We start from the raw sequence: 16,450 nt of genomic DNA on the forward strand, positions 1-16,450 counted from the left end.
TTACACGTGCATGGAAGGGATATGTGAAACGGAATAGTGCCATTCTCAAATTATGTTTTGATTCTTTGTCGTTTTCCTGCACTTTCCTTCCTGCACTTATGCTTATGTCGGCTTGGATGCTTCATATTCATCACATCCGATGTTTGGTTCACATCTGAAGCCATGCTGTACTCTGTTAGTTGCATATTCAACGAGTCACAATAACTGAATATATGTGAGAAAGTGCAATGGATGAATCCCAATAGCACCAGAAAACTACTTTCGTGAGGAAGCCAACCGAATAGGTAATATGATACGCCTCTGTACCACTTTGAGACCGGGCAGGATATTGCTGCAGAACCACCACAAGACACACTTAAAAACAGTGGGGTGCAGCCCATACATGAATAACTTTATGTGCAATATAAGCAAACCTAGCTAGACCTGCGGCCTGACATGAGAATATACAATACATTTCTAAATGCACTGTACTCTAAGTCAGGAACATCCATACGCTGTACAGGACGTTATCAAATGAGGTGCTGTTTTAGAATATGCCACACAAAAAAGTTTCTTGCACAATTTATCTACATTACCTGTCCCATGCTTAGCAGCTCTTCAGTTAACCTCTGCCATATAAGGGCACGCGTTTTGTACCAGAAATGCGTTTGCTGGCCAGCAATGTGGCGCACATTTCTCTTCAATCATAGTGTCAATACTTTGTGAGTTTGCACACGTTTGTTCTGTGTTCAACTTTCCATTGTATACTTTATTTATGAAAGGAAGGAGCCAATTGAAATTAAAAGATATTTCTACACTGTAATACTGATGAAACTTCAAAGAATATACTTATGTTTCATTACAAGATGTGTTCTAAAGTTCATGGGCATCATTGTAATCGTAATTGTAATTGTAATTGATTTTATGGGTTTGTCAGTATGTTTCTCAAATTATTATTCAGTTGTCTTGTGACTGATCAATAAAGATTTTGACCTTTTAAGAGAGAAAATGTTTCATTTGAGTAACTCGGCGACTACAGATTACATCCGATTCACCAAGCATAATAAGTGGAGGAGCTGCTTATAAAGGAATCAAATATTCCCTGCATGTAAGTTTTCCGATTCCCTTCTAACGTGACCATGAATCTACATTGTGCTTTCACACTACTGGGAAGAGTACTAGCACTCTGTTCTCTAGGAGGACAACAACTCTATTTGGGAGAGTAGAAACACTCGGCTTTGAGGAGTAGAAGTACTCGGTTTGGAGGAGCAGAAGCACTTGGTCTGGAGGAGTACTATTACCTCTGTCGGAGAGTATTAGCACTCTGTGGAAGAGTACTAGCACTCCCTTGCAGGGGAGTAACAAAACTATGTCATGAGGAGTTGTCCTACTCTCTCTCAAAGAGGGTCGATCTACTCTCAAAAAGAGAGTGAAATATGAGACAAGCAGATACTCTCTCAAACAGAGTGCCCGGAACTCTCTTTGTTTTTAGAGTGCACCATGTCCTCGTGTAGACTTCTACAAACAATATTTTTCAGGCACCCCCTTTATATAAAGAAAGAAGGCAGCTGCAAGGACACAAGGATGAGAAAGAGCCAGCCCAGCACCACTCCACATGATACAGAAGAGCACACTCCAAATAATCAAAATACACTGCCATGCCGTTTGGACGAGAAAACTAGAATATGGGTATATTCGGTGTACTATTTGATTAAATGTCACCAGAACTTTGAAAACACAGTATATGTCACACCAAGATGAAAATTCTCACGTGCCCTAGGCATTCATCTTGACATAGTATTTTCTGTAATCTCTATGATGGGAAAGTCAGAATTAGGTATGCTCTTTGGAGACAAACACATAGTGCCCAGTGTCACTGAAAAGTTACAAATGTGATTTAAAGAAAAGCTGATTAGTTTGTGAAAAGTGACCGCTATTTTTCTTGTCGCTCAACAGATAGATCCATGTTACAAAAAAAAATAGTGGTGCAATAACGTTGCAGACTTTCTTAGTGAAATAGTACATACTTGCAATGAAGCCTGTGTTAAATATAAAAAGCAGCAGCTCATGCTTGGTTAGCTGCTGACATAATTTTAACGGCACGTAAATGGAAGTGTGGAAATACAAACCATTGTCATTCTGTACTTTAAATGCTGAAATAAAGCGGACTGATTTTCATGTCTCCCCTTTTATATATTTTTACACCTAATTTTACAAATAAGACTTCCTCCTAGGTTCCGGAAAGGGGAAGCATTGGGCGCAGAGTACCCCAGGTTTATGAAGTGATTATCGTTTACGTGCATACTCACGAAATCAGTTCACTAGAACTGCTCGCGGCTCCCGAAGCGGGAGCAAGGGCCAAGGCCTTTAAATGTGTGCATCGCGGTGCGCACATTATGTCTTAATTAGAAGCCCCAGAGTTTCTTGCAATTGAAAAATTAATTTGACACACGTAGAATAGTAGTTTCTCCTGTGAAATGGTAATATCTGTGCTTCTGGCAGGTAGTTGTGAGTTTTGTTAGGGTGATTCGCTACTTGCCAGCCAAGTATTCTAGTGAAGGCAGTGCAAAGATTTTTTCCAATGCAAAGAACTGAGCATCTGCGTCGAACACTGGTTCATCAATTGGAGGATGTGAACATATAGCGTTGGACAAACAAGAGTCCCCCAGATTGATGACTTCTGCAGTCATAATTCTTATAAAGTAAAACAAAATAAAGTATTTTTGCAAATAGTCAATTTCCTGACTTGAGAAGAGTGCACAGTGAGGCACTGTATTAGTCTTCTCATGCACATATATTCTTGTTTTCAGACGAAGACAACATTCTGTGAAGCCCGATCATTTTGTCACTTTAGGCTACCTCAACCACTTCAGAAGAAAAAAAAAACTTTGGTTTCAGGTAGTTGGTTCATTGCGCAAGCATATGCAGAGCCGCATACAAAATCCACGGGCATGGAAGGAACATCTAAAGCATAATGGTGCCTTTCCCGATCTATTACTTACTTTTTTTTTGTTTTTTCCGTGTGCTGCCCTGCCTGTGCTTATGCTTATGTCGCCTTTAATGTATCATATTCATCACTTCTGATTTTGGTTCACATTGAAGCCTTGCTGCACTTTAGTTAGATTGCATTTTCAACTAGTCACAATAATCTATCATGCAATTATGGAAGCTCCTCCTCAGAAGTATAGCGTTCATGCCGTAACACGGAATGAAAAGCTACCATATATGACATGAAATTTGATTCGCAAGATTTTAAGCCAATGTTCCTTGGCAGTTTTATCCTGAAGAGCTGCACACTAGATAATATCTTAAATTTAATTTTATGCATTTGTTAGAAATTGCAATGAATCAATCCCAACGAAACTACTTTCGCGAGGACGCCAGCCGAATAGGAAGTATACGCCTCTGTACCTCTTTGAGAACGTGCGGAATGTTGGCGCAGAACCACGGCAAGACACGCGCTTAGAAACTGTGTGACGCCGCCCATGCATGAATAACATGATGTGAAATATATAGAACAAAAGCTAGACCTGCAGCCTCACATGAAAATGTATGACACGTTTATAAATGCACTGTACTATAAGTCGGAAATATCCATACGTTGTTCGGAACGTAATCAAATGAGCGGCTGCCTTTCTTGTGATCGGCCGTTCACTCCGCGACACCCCTCGGTCACGGCTCGCACGAGTGTGGGGAACGGCTTAACGGCCTCGTCAAAATGGTTCTCGACAGGGATGAATTAACCCAGCGCGGAAATACCTCGACCAGCGCGGGAATACCTCGTTCATGAGAGGTTTCAGCAATTAGCAATGATACGGCTGTCACCGGTCAGCAGCACAAACTGGCGTGTTCAAGAAAGGGACGCACTCAGTGGGCTGATCCGGCCATCACCTCTCAGAGCGCGATCGGCGTCGACTAAAAGGGCGGCGCGCCTCCGGATTGTTGGGACCTGATGTCAGCGACCTCCTAACACCGGATTGGTGGGACTTGATCTCTTCAGCCCCCTGGCACCGGATTGGGTGAGCTGACTGGACAATGACCATGTAAGACATAAAAGGAGCTACGGACGGCGTGAGTGATCAGCGACTACCACTTTATCATCAACTTTTCTGTAATTCTTTGCATTTTCTTGTACCGATGCAAATTTATACGTGTTTGTCAAACGTCCTGAATATTGACCCATCCTCACGTTCAGTCACCCCTCCAAAAAGAAAGAGGATCCCACTTCTTCGAACACCCAGTCGCAACTTTGGATGGCAGCGGTGGGATAGTCTGCTCAGCGCTTCGACTTTGGCATCGTGAGTGCACGACCTTTCCTCCTTGAGGGTTCCCAGGCTTAACGTCGTTCTTCCTGGATGCAAATGTGTTAGAAGCCTTCTTGAAAGATACCTTGCTACAACACCTAATTCGTTGAGAGACTTGTCGGCAAAAGAGAGGTACCAATTTATTGGAGGAAGTTGCGCAGAAAAGACCTAAACGCGATATGCGGGGAATGCGGGATTGATTGTGGGAAGCACCTAATGAAGGCGGAGGCCATCGATGCGATAGAGGCAAGCGGCAGAGATGATGAGGAGATCGTAGAGGCATGGGAGGATCTTAAGGGATATAGGACGCGCTAACGCGAACGCAAAAAGGAGGAGTACCAGAGAAAGCCAGAGCAGGACGAACTCGAACGCGAAAGGGAAGAGTACCAGATAAAGCGAAAGCAGGATGAACGCGAAATGGAAAGGCAGGAGCGAACACGACCGCACAGAGTGCGGATGGAGGAAATGGACAGGGAAATCTAGTATCGAAGGGCACTGCAGGCACAGTCTAGGCTGCACGTACTCGAGGATGGTGAAAACATAGAAAGTTTTCTTGAATTTTTCGAGAAGGTTTGCGCAGACGTGCAGCTGGACCGTGACCATTGGTAGGTAGGGTTGTTGGGGGTACTTCCGTGTAATGTATCATGCTGCTTGGCTCGCCTTCCCGACAAAGACTTCCAGAATTACCATAAAGCAAAGGGCGCGTTATTCCGCCATTTTGGTATTAGTGTTTAGCGCGTGACGGAAAGCTAGAATTACGAGTGCAAAATTCCTCCTTTCGAAGAGACTGAGATTACGCCAGTAAACGATGAGAACGAACAGTGCGAGGTGGCGAAGTCCTCAGAGAAAAAGCGCGTCGAGAGCCAGGTCGTTGCCGGTCTACAGAGAGCTACGGGCCACTCCGGAAAGCGTCCCTTGCGAGGACGAGGCGTGTTCCAGGAGCCATGAGAACATTAAGGAGGCGCTGGAAACCTTCCTCGTATACGAGCACTTGGGCTACTTTTCGGAATCGTCTAGGATAGACCCAGATACAATAGAGGCCGAGCCAAGAAAACACCCGACGCGGCAGAACGGGGCGGAAAATGCTCAGGACTCCAGCATCAGTGACTTCGCAATGCTGTCGCACGCCGAAACCAAGCCAGCGGCCATCATGGAGAGCCCTCCTCGTGGCGACGACGCTTGTTCCAGCAATCCTATGAGGGTCAGTGTAGGGGCTGGATACCTTCCTCGTGCCTCAGCACCTGAGTAACTCTCTGGCATTGCCGAAAATAGAGAACGAGGAAACAGACAGTGAGGATTATGAAAGGCGTTCCTTGCGGGGACGAGGCTTGTTTCAGTAGCCCTAACAGTGTAAAGGAGGCGCTGAAAGCTTTCCTCGTACCAATGCACTTGAGCGACGTTCCGGAGTCGCCAAAGGAAGAGAATGTCATGGCAGTCAGGCAGGGCAGAAACCCCACACTCAATGGTTCTAGTGACACATTCGGTGACCGCCTGGCAGCGCAAAATTTGTTCTGGTGGCGCACGATCAAAAGAGCTAAGTGTTCGCCGCAGAGGAAACTCGCGAACGTCGACACATTACAGCGCGTTAGACAGAAGAAAATGCGATTGCGCAGGGCCGAAAAGGGTTCATTGTGGCGATTCAGGAAACGGAGGCGCCGCGAAAGGTTGATAACTATAGGAGAGAGCGTGTCTCTGCCAGTAAGGGTGCGGCTTAAAGTTCAACTAGGCTGAGACATGCGCGTCGCAACCGGATCGGTCGAATGGTCACTGAGGTGGAATGTGCCGTGAGAGTGAGGACGAAGGGAGAATGGGTGTTCTTCCTGCGCTAACGGCCCCTCCCTAGATAGCGAACACACGGAGTGGCAGGCGAAGGCAGAGTGCAATGTAGGTCTCGCACCTTTTGTGCTCACCGTGGTCCAAAGCCTGTCAGTCGGCGACCCAATAGAGCGCGCATTATGAAAGAGTAATAGTAGAATTGAGCGCATCCATAAGTTTCTTGTTATTGTTGTTTCTCTTTGTAATAGCACGCGAAGCATTTTTTGTTAGTTATTAGAAACGTATCAATTTTCATTTTAATAGTTTTGCGTTATAAAAGCAACTTTTTTTCCAAAGGTATTAGCAGGAAGATAGAGAGTACCTTTCCTTTTTCTTTAGGTTTTACATGCCGCTCTATGAATTCATTTATATTAAAATGATGCCGACAACAGAACCCAGTACGTTTCGCTTTAAAGGCGCTGGTACGGGCACGTGACACTGACCTAACGAGAAACTCGGCACGTGGCACTGATCCCTTTGTCCATTTCAGCCGCTGTGGCTAATCCCGTGGTTCAAAAGGGCGCTTTTTCTTTCGTTTTGGCGACATGTGAATCACGAGCTGCGCGGAATTTTTAGTTTGGAGGGGCGGAGTTGAGGACGCGGTACACGTTGACAGGGATGATCCCCATTCTTCGAATTTTAACCTCGCCGTACCGTGACGAAACTGACAGTGGTCTTGGGGCCGTTTCGATGGGTAGGGACAAAGGTGGCTGAATGTGGCGGGCTGTTGTGATCGGCCTTCCGATCCTCCCGGCGAGCCTGAGACTTCGAGCCGGAGCTGCGCGTGCTGAGTGGTCAAGGCCTCTTCAAGAGGCACTGATGAGCCTGCCCCGTTGATAGCTCTCTTCCTGGCGGCGGACGGGCTGCTGTGATCGGCCTTCCTGATCCTCCCGGCGAGCCTCAGACTTCGAGCCGGAGCTGCGCCTGCTGAGCGGCCAAGGCCTCTTCAAGGGGCACTGATGAGCCTGCCCGGTTCATAGCCCTCTTCCTGGCGGTGGACGGGCTGTTCTGATCAGCCTTCCGATCCTCCCGGCGAGCCTCAGACTTCGAGCCGGAGCTGCGCCTGCTGGGCGGCCAAGGCCTCGTCAAGGGGCACTGATGAGCCTGCCCCGTTGATAGCCCTCTTCCTGGCGGCGGACGGGCTGCTGTGATCGGCTTTCCGGATCCTCCCGGCGAGCCTCAGACTTCGAGCCGGAGCTGCGCCTGCTGAGCGGCCAAGGCCTCTTCAAGGGGCACTGATGAGCCTGCCCCGTTCATAGCCCTCTTCCTGGCGGTGGACGGGCTGTTGTGATCAGCCTTCCGATCTTCCCGGCGAGCCTCAGACTTCGAGCCGGAGCTGCGCCTGCTGAGCGGCCAAGGCCTCGTCAAGGGGCACTGATGAGCCTGCCCCGTTCATAGCCCTCTTCCTGGCGGTGGACGGGCTGTTGTGATCAGCCTTCCGATCCTCCCGGCGAGCTTGATACGTCCAGCCGGAGCTGCGCCTGCTGAGCGGCCAAGGCCTCGTCATGGGGCACTGATGAGCCTGCCCCGTTGATAGCCCTCTTCCTTGCGGCGGACAGGCTGTTGTGATCGGCCTTCCAATCCTCCCGGCGAGCCTGAGACTACGAGCCGGAGCTTCGCCTGCTGAGTGGTCAAGGTCTCTTCAAGGGGCACTGATGAGCCTGCCCCCTTGATAGCCCTCTTCCTGGCGGCGGATGGGCTGTTGTGATCGGCCTTCCGATCCTCCCGGCGAGCCTGGGACTTCGAGCAGGAGCTGCGCCTGCTGAGCGGCCAAGGCCTCGTCAACGGGCACTGATGAGCATTCCTCCTTGCTAGCCTTCTTCCTGGTGGCAGACGGGCTGTTGTGATCGGCCTTCCGATCAGACCGGCGACCCTACAACTTCGAGCCGGAGCTGCGCCTGCTGGGCGGCCAAGGCCTCGTCATGGGGCACTGATGAGCCTGCCCCGTTGATAGCCCTCTTCCTTGCGGCGGACAGGCTGTTGTGATCGGCCTTCCGATCCTCCCGGTGAGCCTGAGACTACGAGCCGGAGCTTCGCCTGCTGAGTGGTCAAGGCCTCTTCAAGGGGCACTGATGAGCCTGCCCCCTTAATAGCCCTCTTCCTGGCGGCGGATGGGCTGTTGTGATCGGCCTTCAGATCCTCCCGGCGAGCCTGGGACTTCGAGCAGGAGCTGCGCCTGCTGAGCGGCCAAGGCCTCGTCAACGGGCACTGATGAGCATTCCCCCTTGCTAGCCTTCTTCCTGGTGGCAGACGGGCTGTTGCGATCAGCCGTTCACCCCGCGACACCCTCCGGGCACGGCTAGCACGATTATGGGGAACAGGCCGACAGCCTCGTCAAAGTGCTTCTCAACACAGAATGATTAGGACCAGTGCGGCAATACCTGGTTCATGAGAGGTTTCAGCAATTAGCAATGATGTGGCTGTCACCGGTAGGCAGCACAAAAGGCCGTGTCCAAGACAGAGACGCGCTCAGTGCGATCATCCGGCCATCGCCTCTCAGAGTACGATCGGCGTCGGAGAAAAAGGAAGCGTGCCTCTGGATTGGTGGGGTCTGATGTCAGCGACCTCCTGACACCGGATTGTTGGGACGTGAGGTCAGCGGCCCCCTGGCACCGGATTGGGGGAGGTGAGTGGACAATGATCACGCAAGGCATAGAAGGAGCTACGGATGGTGGGGGTGATCAGCGACTACCACTTTATCATCAAATTTTTTGTATTACTTTGCATTTTCTTGTACTCATGTAAATATATGCGTGTTTGTCAAACGTCCTGAATATCGGACCCAGCCTCACGTTCACTCACTCCTCCACGAGGAAAGAGGACCCATGTCTTCGAACCCCGAGTTGAAATACTTAGAATATGGCACAAAAATCTTTAGTACAGTTTATCTAAGTTACCAGCCCCATGCTTAGCAGCTCGACTGATAGCCTCTGCCGATAACTGCATGCGTTTTGTGCTAGAAATGCGTTTGCTGGCCAGTGATGTGTCGCATATTTCTCTTCGATCGTAATGCCAATACTTTGTGGGTTTTCACACGTTTTTTATATGTTTACCTTTCCATGTATACTTTATTTTTAAAAAAGATTAACTCAATTGAAAATGAAATATATTTCTACACTGCAGAACAGATGAAATTGCGGTGAGCGTTCTATTGTCCTAGTGGCGTCATGCCCAGCAGATAGCGGTTGTAGCGGGCTTTTACTGACACTTCTCAAAGGCATTCGATCGCGTTGCCCATTGCCGGCCCATTTCTAAAACATCTCATCTAGGCACCGACTCACTAACCCTTTCTTGGCTTGGAAACTTATTATCACAACGTCGCCAATTTACCGTTGTTGACGATTTTGCTTCTTATTTAACCAAGGTCACGACTGGTGTACTCCAATAGAGTGTCTTGGGGCCTCCGCTTTTTCTAATATTTATTAACGATCTACCTTCAAACATTTCCTCTTACATACGACTGTTTGTGGACGACTGCGTTGTTTACCGACCGATTAATTCCATTAACGATCATACCGCCTTGCAGCATGACCTTCACAATATTACCGACTGGTGCAACTTATGAAAAACGTCTCTTAACCCTTCCAAATGTAATAATATATCGTTCTCACGCAAGCGCACTAGCTCCATATTCACATACCCCACAAATAACACGACTCTGCCACGTACCACTACCAAAAATACCTTGGCGTAAACCTCACTGGTAACCTTTCTTGGTATTTGGATATTACTACAATTTGCGCAACTATATCTAAAACGCTTGGATTTCTGAGGCGAAACTTGCAAAATTCATCCGCTGACGTGCGTAAATTAGCATACATGACGTTCGTACGCCAGCAGTTACAATTCGCATCCGCTGTATGGTCACCATACCAAGAACATTTAATAACCATGCTCGAACGCATCCAGAAGAGAGCTGCCCAATATATAACTCGGAATTTTGATCAGAAGTCCAGTATAACGCAGATCAAGCTCGATATTTCTTTACAGCCCCTAGACATCCGCCGCAAGGTTGCTTTGCTCTGTCTATTTTACAAATATGTTCATTCTGATAAGCCATGCATATTACCCCTCGAAACTCCCGCCCGTACGTCCTCAAGATTACATAATCATTTTAGCTTCAAGCGCATTTTCGGTAAAACCACTGCTTTCAATTTATCTGCTGTACCTAGTGCCCTATCCCACTGGAATGGTCTTCCCGATGATATCGTCTCGATAACTAATCGTAAAATATTTCGTGAATGCCTGTGCGCGCTTTTTACATTATCTACTTCCTCTGATTTTGCTGTTATGCTTGAGCATTCTGGGCTTCGTTTGTTTTTTAGTTTAGTCAATGTGCAGTTGTCTTAGATTTATTTTTGAGTAGTTTCCATTGTACTTAACAGCTAATTGTTACATTGCCCCCCTTACTTATACCTGACAGGGCATGTAAGGTGTTTTGTAAATAAATAAAAATTACAAGTGGTCCGTTGGCCATGCTCTTCCTAGAGACAAGCTTTGATTATAAGAGGGAAGTCGGTTTTGGTCACCTGCATTTGCTTTCACAAGTCATGTATTGTTCAAAATGTTTGTCTGCATGGCTTGATGTTACTAAATTTTGAAAAATCGGTTTATTAAATAAGCTTTGTTTTTGCCCCTGATGGCAAGTTGCTATCGGATTTGTGCTTCAATACTGAAAAAATTTATTGAAAAATTGTCATAGGTTTTACAGCGACGCTGTGTATGCCTAGGACCACTGCGATTTTTTAACCGACCACATTAAGGGCCCCGTGTCGCAGAAAATCCGGTACCCGCGTCCACGCCGGCCTCGGTCGGTGAGCGTATATATTTAGGTATATGTATATGCCAAACTTTGCTAGGTGACATGCGGTATGTGCGGGTTATAGTGCCACACCAACCTATCACTAAAGTTGCCCATACCTTGTCTTGCATTCTTCACAGAGGTAATCCTCGAAATATTGAGAAAAACAGCCCACATAGAGATGTCACGAAACAAAACACCGGCAATCCATGCCTTTTTATGTTAAATCTCCTCAGACCTATATGTTAAAAGTAGGAAACAAAAACAGAAGCCTGAGAATAACGCAACTTTTTGGTGCGGCTATGCACTATCTTCGGGATCGGCCCACGCAGAAAGCCCCGTTTCGGCCAGAAATCATGCCCCCCCCCCCCCCCCCCCTCGTGCATTGCGTTGACCGCCATCGTTTCCCGGTAAACATTACGGTTACAGAAGCTGTGGTTGCCCGAAAGCGTGAGAAGCAGTCAGGAATCTTTGAATGCTATCGCGTCTTCTTTTCCGCGTCTGTAACGTCGACAGAAAATCCAGGTGGGTCGATCCCGGTAGCCGTGCAGGGCCAGGAGCAATGGCTCGTGCAACCTTAAGGTAAAGGCGTGAACATACAGAACAGCATTCGTTTTAATAAGAAACGCACAGAAAAAGCCGTCTGGCCACATGATTCATGACGAGCGCGCACTTCCGCGTAGATCAACGTACGTTGTCACCAATCCCTCGCCGGTGTACATTGTCCGAGACTTTCACGTAAATATCTCAAAACTGCAAAGAAAGCAGTGGTTCACCCACTTATTGGAAGAGTTTCGCCTCGGTTACTTCAACGATCCGAGTCAACGAACTGCCACATACGGGTCATGCATCGATTTAACTTTGGCAAAAAACATTTCTCAGACAAGAACGGAATACATCAGCCATAGCAGTCATTTGAAAATATCAAATAAAATGAAGGTTTTCTAAACTGCATTAAGACGAATGTTTGTGTCATATATCACTTTGAAGAATAATTTGCGTTCTGGGCGCACATCATGCAATCGCTGCTTGACACGTTGCCCTACATTAGGCGACATATCTACAGCTTCGTTGACGAACCAGTTTCACAGGAGAGGATTGCCGGTGATTGTTCTGTTATTGAGAGATATTGCAGGCATGCTGTTAAAAATTAATGGTATTTATTTTTCTTCGGTGTGGCTTACCATATCTTATATGAATGAGTTTCTTCTATTACACCACATTTTTTTAGCCTTTTTACATTGTTCAACATTTCCTTTCTGCCGCGTTCGAGGACGGCTTATTCTTTTTTTACATTGTCGACGATATAATATTTATTATACTGCGGTAACGTAAGCGCTGTAATTTCGAAAATAAAATCATGTTTCATTAATGTCCCTTTGGCCATCTACTTCGTATGGTGCAACAGCTTCCTTTCGCACGTGCTGTTGCAATGGTAAGAAAAGTGTCCGCCCATGAGCGCAGCGAAAATGTGAATTAAAAAAAATTAAATATGGGGTTTTACGCGCCAAAACCACTTTCTGATTATGAGGCGCGCCGTAGTGGAGGACTCCGGAAATTTCGACTACCTGGGGTTCTTTAACGTGCACCTAAATCGAAGCACACGGGTGTTTTCGCACTTCGCCCCCATCGAAATGCAGCCGCCGTGGCCGGGATTCGATCCCGCGACCTCATGCTCAGCAGCCCCACACCATAGACACTCAGCAACGATGGAGGGTAAAATGCGATTTGTGACGCTCTTGTGTAGGCATATTCCGATAGCGAGAGTGCAGGCCTTTTTCTCGTGTTTCTGACGTGACGGAGTGAGCGTCTATCGGCGACGGTGGCTTCGGTCATTATCGGGATCATTATCACGGTCTGTTTAGCTCTGGTACGTACGTTGACCAGCCGTCAAACAAAATAATTACTTCGAAAACACTACTGGCCCATCGAACCACCCTAGAGTAAGACGAGTGGAAACTGTCGGGTACGTTTGCTCCTTAGCAGCCGTCATTTCTTGTAATTTTGATCTCCCAGCTGGCTGATCGAAGCCGTGACTATTTCTGTCGTCATCGAAGCCATGACCTATTTTCTGTCGTCACTACAAAAAAATCTAAGCTGAAAAAACATGACGAAGACACTCAACTGGATTTTTTACGGTGGTTTGTAAACGTCCTAAAACAGATATTGAGAGCGGTTTCAGTGAAATTCATTAGGTATTTCGAAATTCCTTCTGTAAACAGGGTTCTTTTGCGACGTTTTTAAAGCCACGTTTAGACCATCATTAAAATGGATGCCAGCCGGACAGCAGAATATATATACATGTTGTCGAGTATTAGCTTCTCTTTTCTTTCAGAGTTTCAAATATACTATTCCGTATCTGCTTTTGGACGTTTTTATTGTCTCAGATAAACGGCTAAAAAAGCCAAGTGTATTCCTCTTGTGCTACCTGGTGGACTGCGAATTTTCACCACATTTTAACGCGCACCCAACGCACGGTGCGCTGGCTTTCTCGCGTTTCGCGCTCATCCGAATCCGGCCGCCGCACCATTGGATCGCGGGCCCTCGGGCTTAGCAGCGCAATGCCAAAGTCACTACGCTATCACGGCCGGTTTTATAAATGGAAAACGCAGCTTTAAACGTCGCTTGTTTACTAACATTGCCGTACCCCACTGAACAATGGGGCTTACAAATAAACGGCGACTTCACATTTGCCTCCGGATGCTCTGCACTGCACGTGAAAGAATGATGTTCCTTTTCTAATGTGATTGAGCTTCACACGGTGCAATACTGTAGTTTTTCGCGGAATCCAAGTCGGGTATCAAGGAAGTGTATCGACGGTAAATAAAACTGATGTCCTTATTTGGGAATGCATTAATAACGAAAGGGGGCCATTATATGCCCGGTCTCACTCTGCGAGGACACGCCTAGTTGAAAATGAGAAACTCCGTGCGCGAGGGACAATACAGGAATGCGGTCATAAAACAAACGAATCCTCCTGCGGAAGAAATCACGGCCAAGCACGGGCACCGCGTGCTGACCACGATGTGACACGCACCACTGGCGCGCTAGAAATCACGTCGAGGCCGTCATCGCAGCCTTGGCCGGGATGATTGGAGAGGGGAGTAAGTCCTTCGAGGGCACCGCGTTTCTCGAAAGTGGTCCCGCGCACTGCAACGCATTCGCCGCCAAGAGCAGCTGCCATGTGGTTGCCGAGTGGGCTCCTGTGCGCTGTATTCGCGATACATGCGTCGACCAGCGCATCTGCCGGACCTGGCACTGATGTAGTGGCCAAGTGGAAGGCGATTGAGGCCAATGCAAAGTCGCTGGTCCAGAAGCTGATCAGCATGTCCTATCGAGAGGCGCTTCCATTGATCCACGAGGCGGAGCTCTCCAGCGAGTGCTTTATCAGCCTGACCAGCGTTCTCAGGGGCCTGCAGGAGCTCAACACCGATATCGTCAGACGTGAGTATTGAAATGCACGTGCATTCAGTGTAATATAGTGCCTGCTATACGACGTTAAAGCGCCGCAATATGTTGACAGGTGACGAGATCTGAAATGTTGCTCCATCAAAAGTAAAGATACCAAATTTAAAATAAATTTGGCATCTATGCTACAGGCTCAGCCACGGCACCGAAAAGTTTCGTGAAAAACTTGGCATTTTTGGTCAACAGTCTCTAAGGCGTGCTGTGAATACAGCCGTTTTCTCCTTCAGTGTAGTCATTCTATTTCCAGATCGAGGACTCGAAAAATTTCATTCTTTTTCCTTAGGCACTCATGGAGGAATGGCGAGAAACTAGCATACAAATTTTGAAAGAGGAATTTCTACATGGGTATTTCCTAAGTCCCAGTATTTCCTAAGTCATTGCTGTATTTTTCGACATGTTTGTTTAACATTGTAAGTGAAGAAGCAGGTTACCCGCCGTTATTGCTTAGTGGCTTTGACATTGCGTTGCTAAGCGCGGGATCACATTTCGGCTGCTGCGGTCGCATTTTAATGGGGGCGAAAAAAAAAAAAACCCGTGTACCACGCATTGGGTTCGCGTCAAAGAGCACAACAAAAAACGCAGTCATCTTGCTGATCACTTCTAAGCCTGCTCGAAGGAAGCACGCGTCGCCTGTAAACCAAGATTAAACGAGTGCAAAATGCGATAATACATCTCGAGAGCTTGTAGACGCATTTTATATCATCAACAAAGGAGAAATGTGTCTCAATGACACATCGGTGGTTCTACGCTGGACTGGAATGCAGTTTCTAGATTCTTGTCTTTACGCACGTGCCGATTTCAATGGGTGTCTTTGCACATGAGTAAAGGTGCGTGTATGCAGGCGTCCATAATCAAATAAATCTTGTTGACAGTACAGCACTGGTCCCGCCCTCTTTCTTCGTCCGTGTTTCGGGTTGCACTCCTTTACATCTACTGCCCACCGACCTTTAGCTAACTTCCAACCCTTGCAATATCTCATTTTAAGCACAGAGTGGCATTTGAGAACGCTAGCTCGGTTACCCTTGCTGTTCTCCTAATTGCTCGTCCCACCTAGTTACTGTAGCCACAAAGAGATGTATTGTTTATTATTGTCGCATTCCGATGCTGCTTTATCCTCAGATAATTTTGGCTAGTTTGAGTAGGTTCTTCCTTCATTTATGTATGCCGCCAGGTATTCATATTGCCTCGCGATTGGCTTCCTTTCGGGCACGCTGCGCCCTCTGGCACCGCCGCAGCTGCCAAGTCCGAGCATGGTGCGTGCGTGAATTTATACGAGATTGTGTGAACTTAAATGGCCCGGGTAAAATTCCGCCCAGCACCGGATAAATTGTAAAGGATTATTTTCTTTGTCATAGAAGAGTGGCCCATACCCAGTCGAACGCACCCAGTGACACGCACGACCCACGCTGGCGTGAAAGAGGTTGACTGAAGAGCGGCACACATACTGGGACACGCGCCCACAAGTTTGTCTGACGCCTGGTTTCGATCCCCGTTAACTTAGCGCGACAACCCAGTGCTCCACCCATTATTGGACCATTGACTGAGTGAGCGAAGTTGGCGGAGGTTAGTGAAAACGATTACATAGGTAGGTACATTGATAAATACCAGTTTTGCGCAGTGAATCTCACTAATAAGGTCGCAAACATGGAATCAAGTAAGATGTCTTGAGCTCCCTGAAATATTGATCGCATGGATAACAAACTATCTAACAAATCGTCGCCAGTTCGAGGAAATCAATATGCAACAGTCTGGCTGTCTTCCGGTCACCTCGGGAGTTCCGCAATGAAGTGTCCTAGGGCCATTACTCTTTTTACTTTATGTAGATGATATTACTACTTCAATCCATTCCAGTGTGCAAATTAGGTTGTTTGCGGACGACTGTGTGCTTTTTAGAGAAATCACTTCAACCAATGATCAAATGGATTTAAAGACTTCTCTAGCTAGCATTATTGATTGGTGCAAAACATGGGGAATACGGCTTAACGCTGAAAAGACGGTTTTTCTTCGCTTCACTCGTCAGAAAGCTCCACTAACCTTTATTTACACGTTAGGTTCGTTGCCTTTGCAGGAAGAAACAAAATAT

General features: G+C 47.2%; 1 protein-coding gene across 2 annotated transcripts in view; it reads left to right on the forward strand.

The window, feature by feature from the left end:
* Window positions 1–14,071: 14,071 nt before the first annotated feature.
* Window positions 14,072–16,450, forward strand: part of LOC135919115 (nose resistant to fluoxetine protein 6-like) — a 360,507-nt gene continuing 358,128 nt past the window's right edge. For both annotated transcript variants that reach the window (XM_065452846.1, XM_065452847.1), the window contains exon 1: window positions 14,072–14,343. In XM_065452846.1, coding sequence (XP_065308918.1) covers window positions 14,082–14,343 — 262 coding nt within the window. In that variant the 5' untranslated portion in view covers window positions 14,072–14,081. The remainder of the gene's footprint in view (window positions 14,344–16,450) is intronic.

Source organism: Dermacentor albipictus, chromosome 1 (assembly GCF_038994185.2).
Source record: "Dermacentor albipictus isolate Rhodes 1998 colony chromosome 1, USDA_Dalb.pri_finalv2, whole genome shotgun sequence".
Taxonomy (NCBI): domain Eukaryota; kingdom Metazoa; phylum Arthropoda; class Arachnida; order Ixodida; family Ixodidae; genus Dermacentor; species Dermacentor albipictus.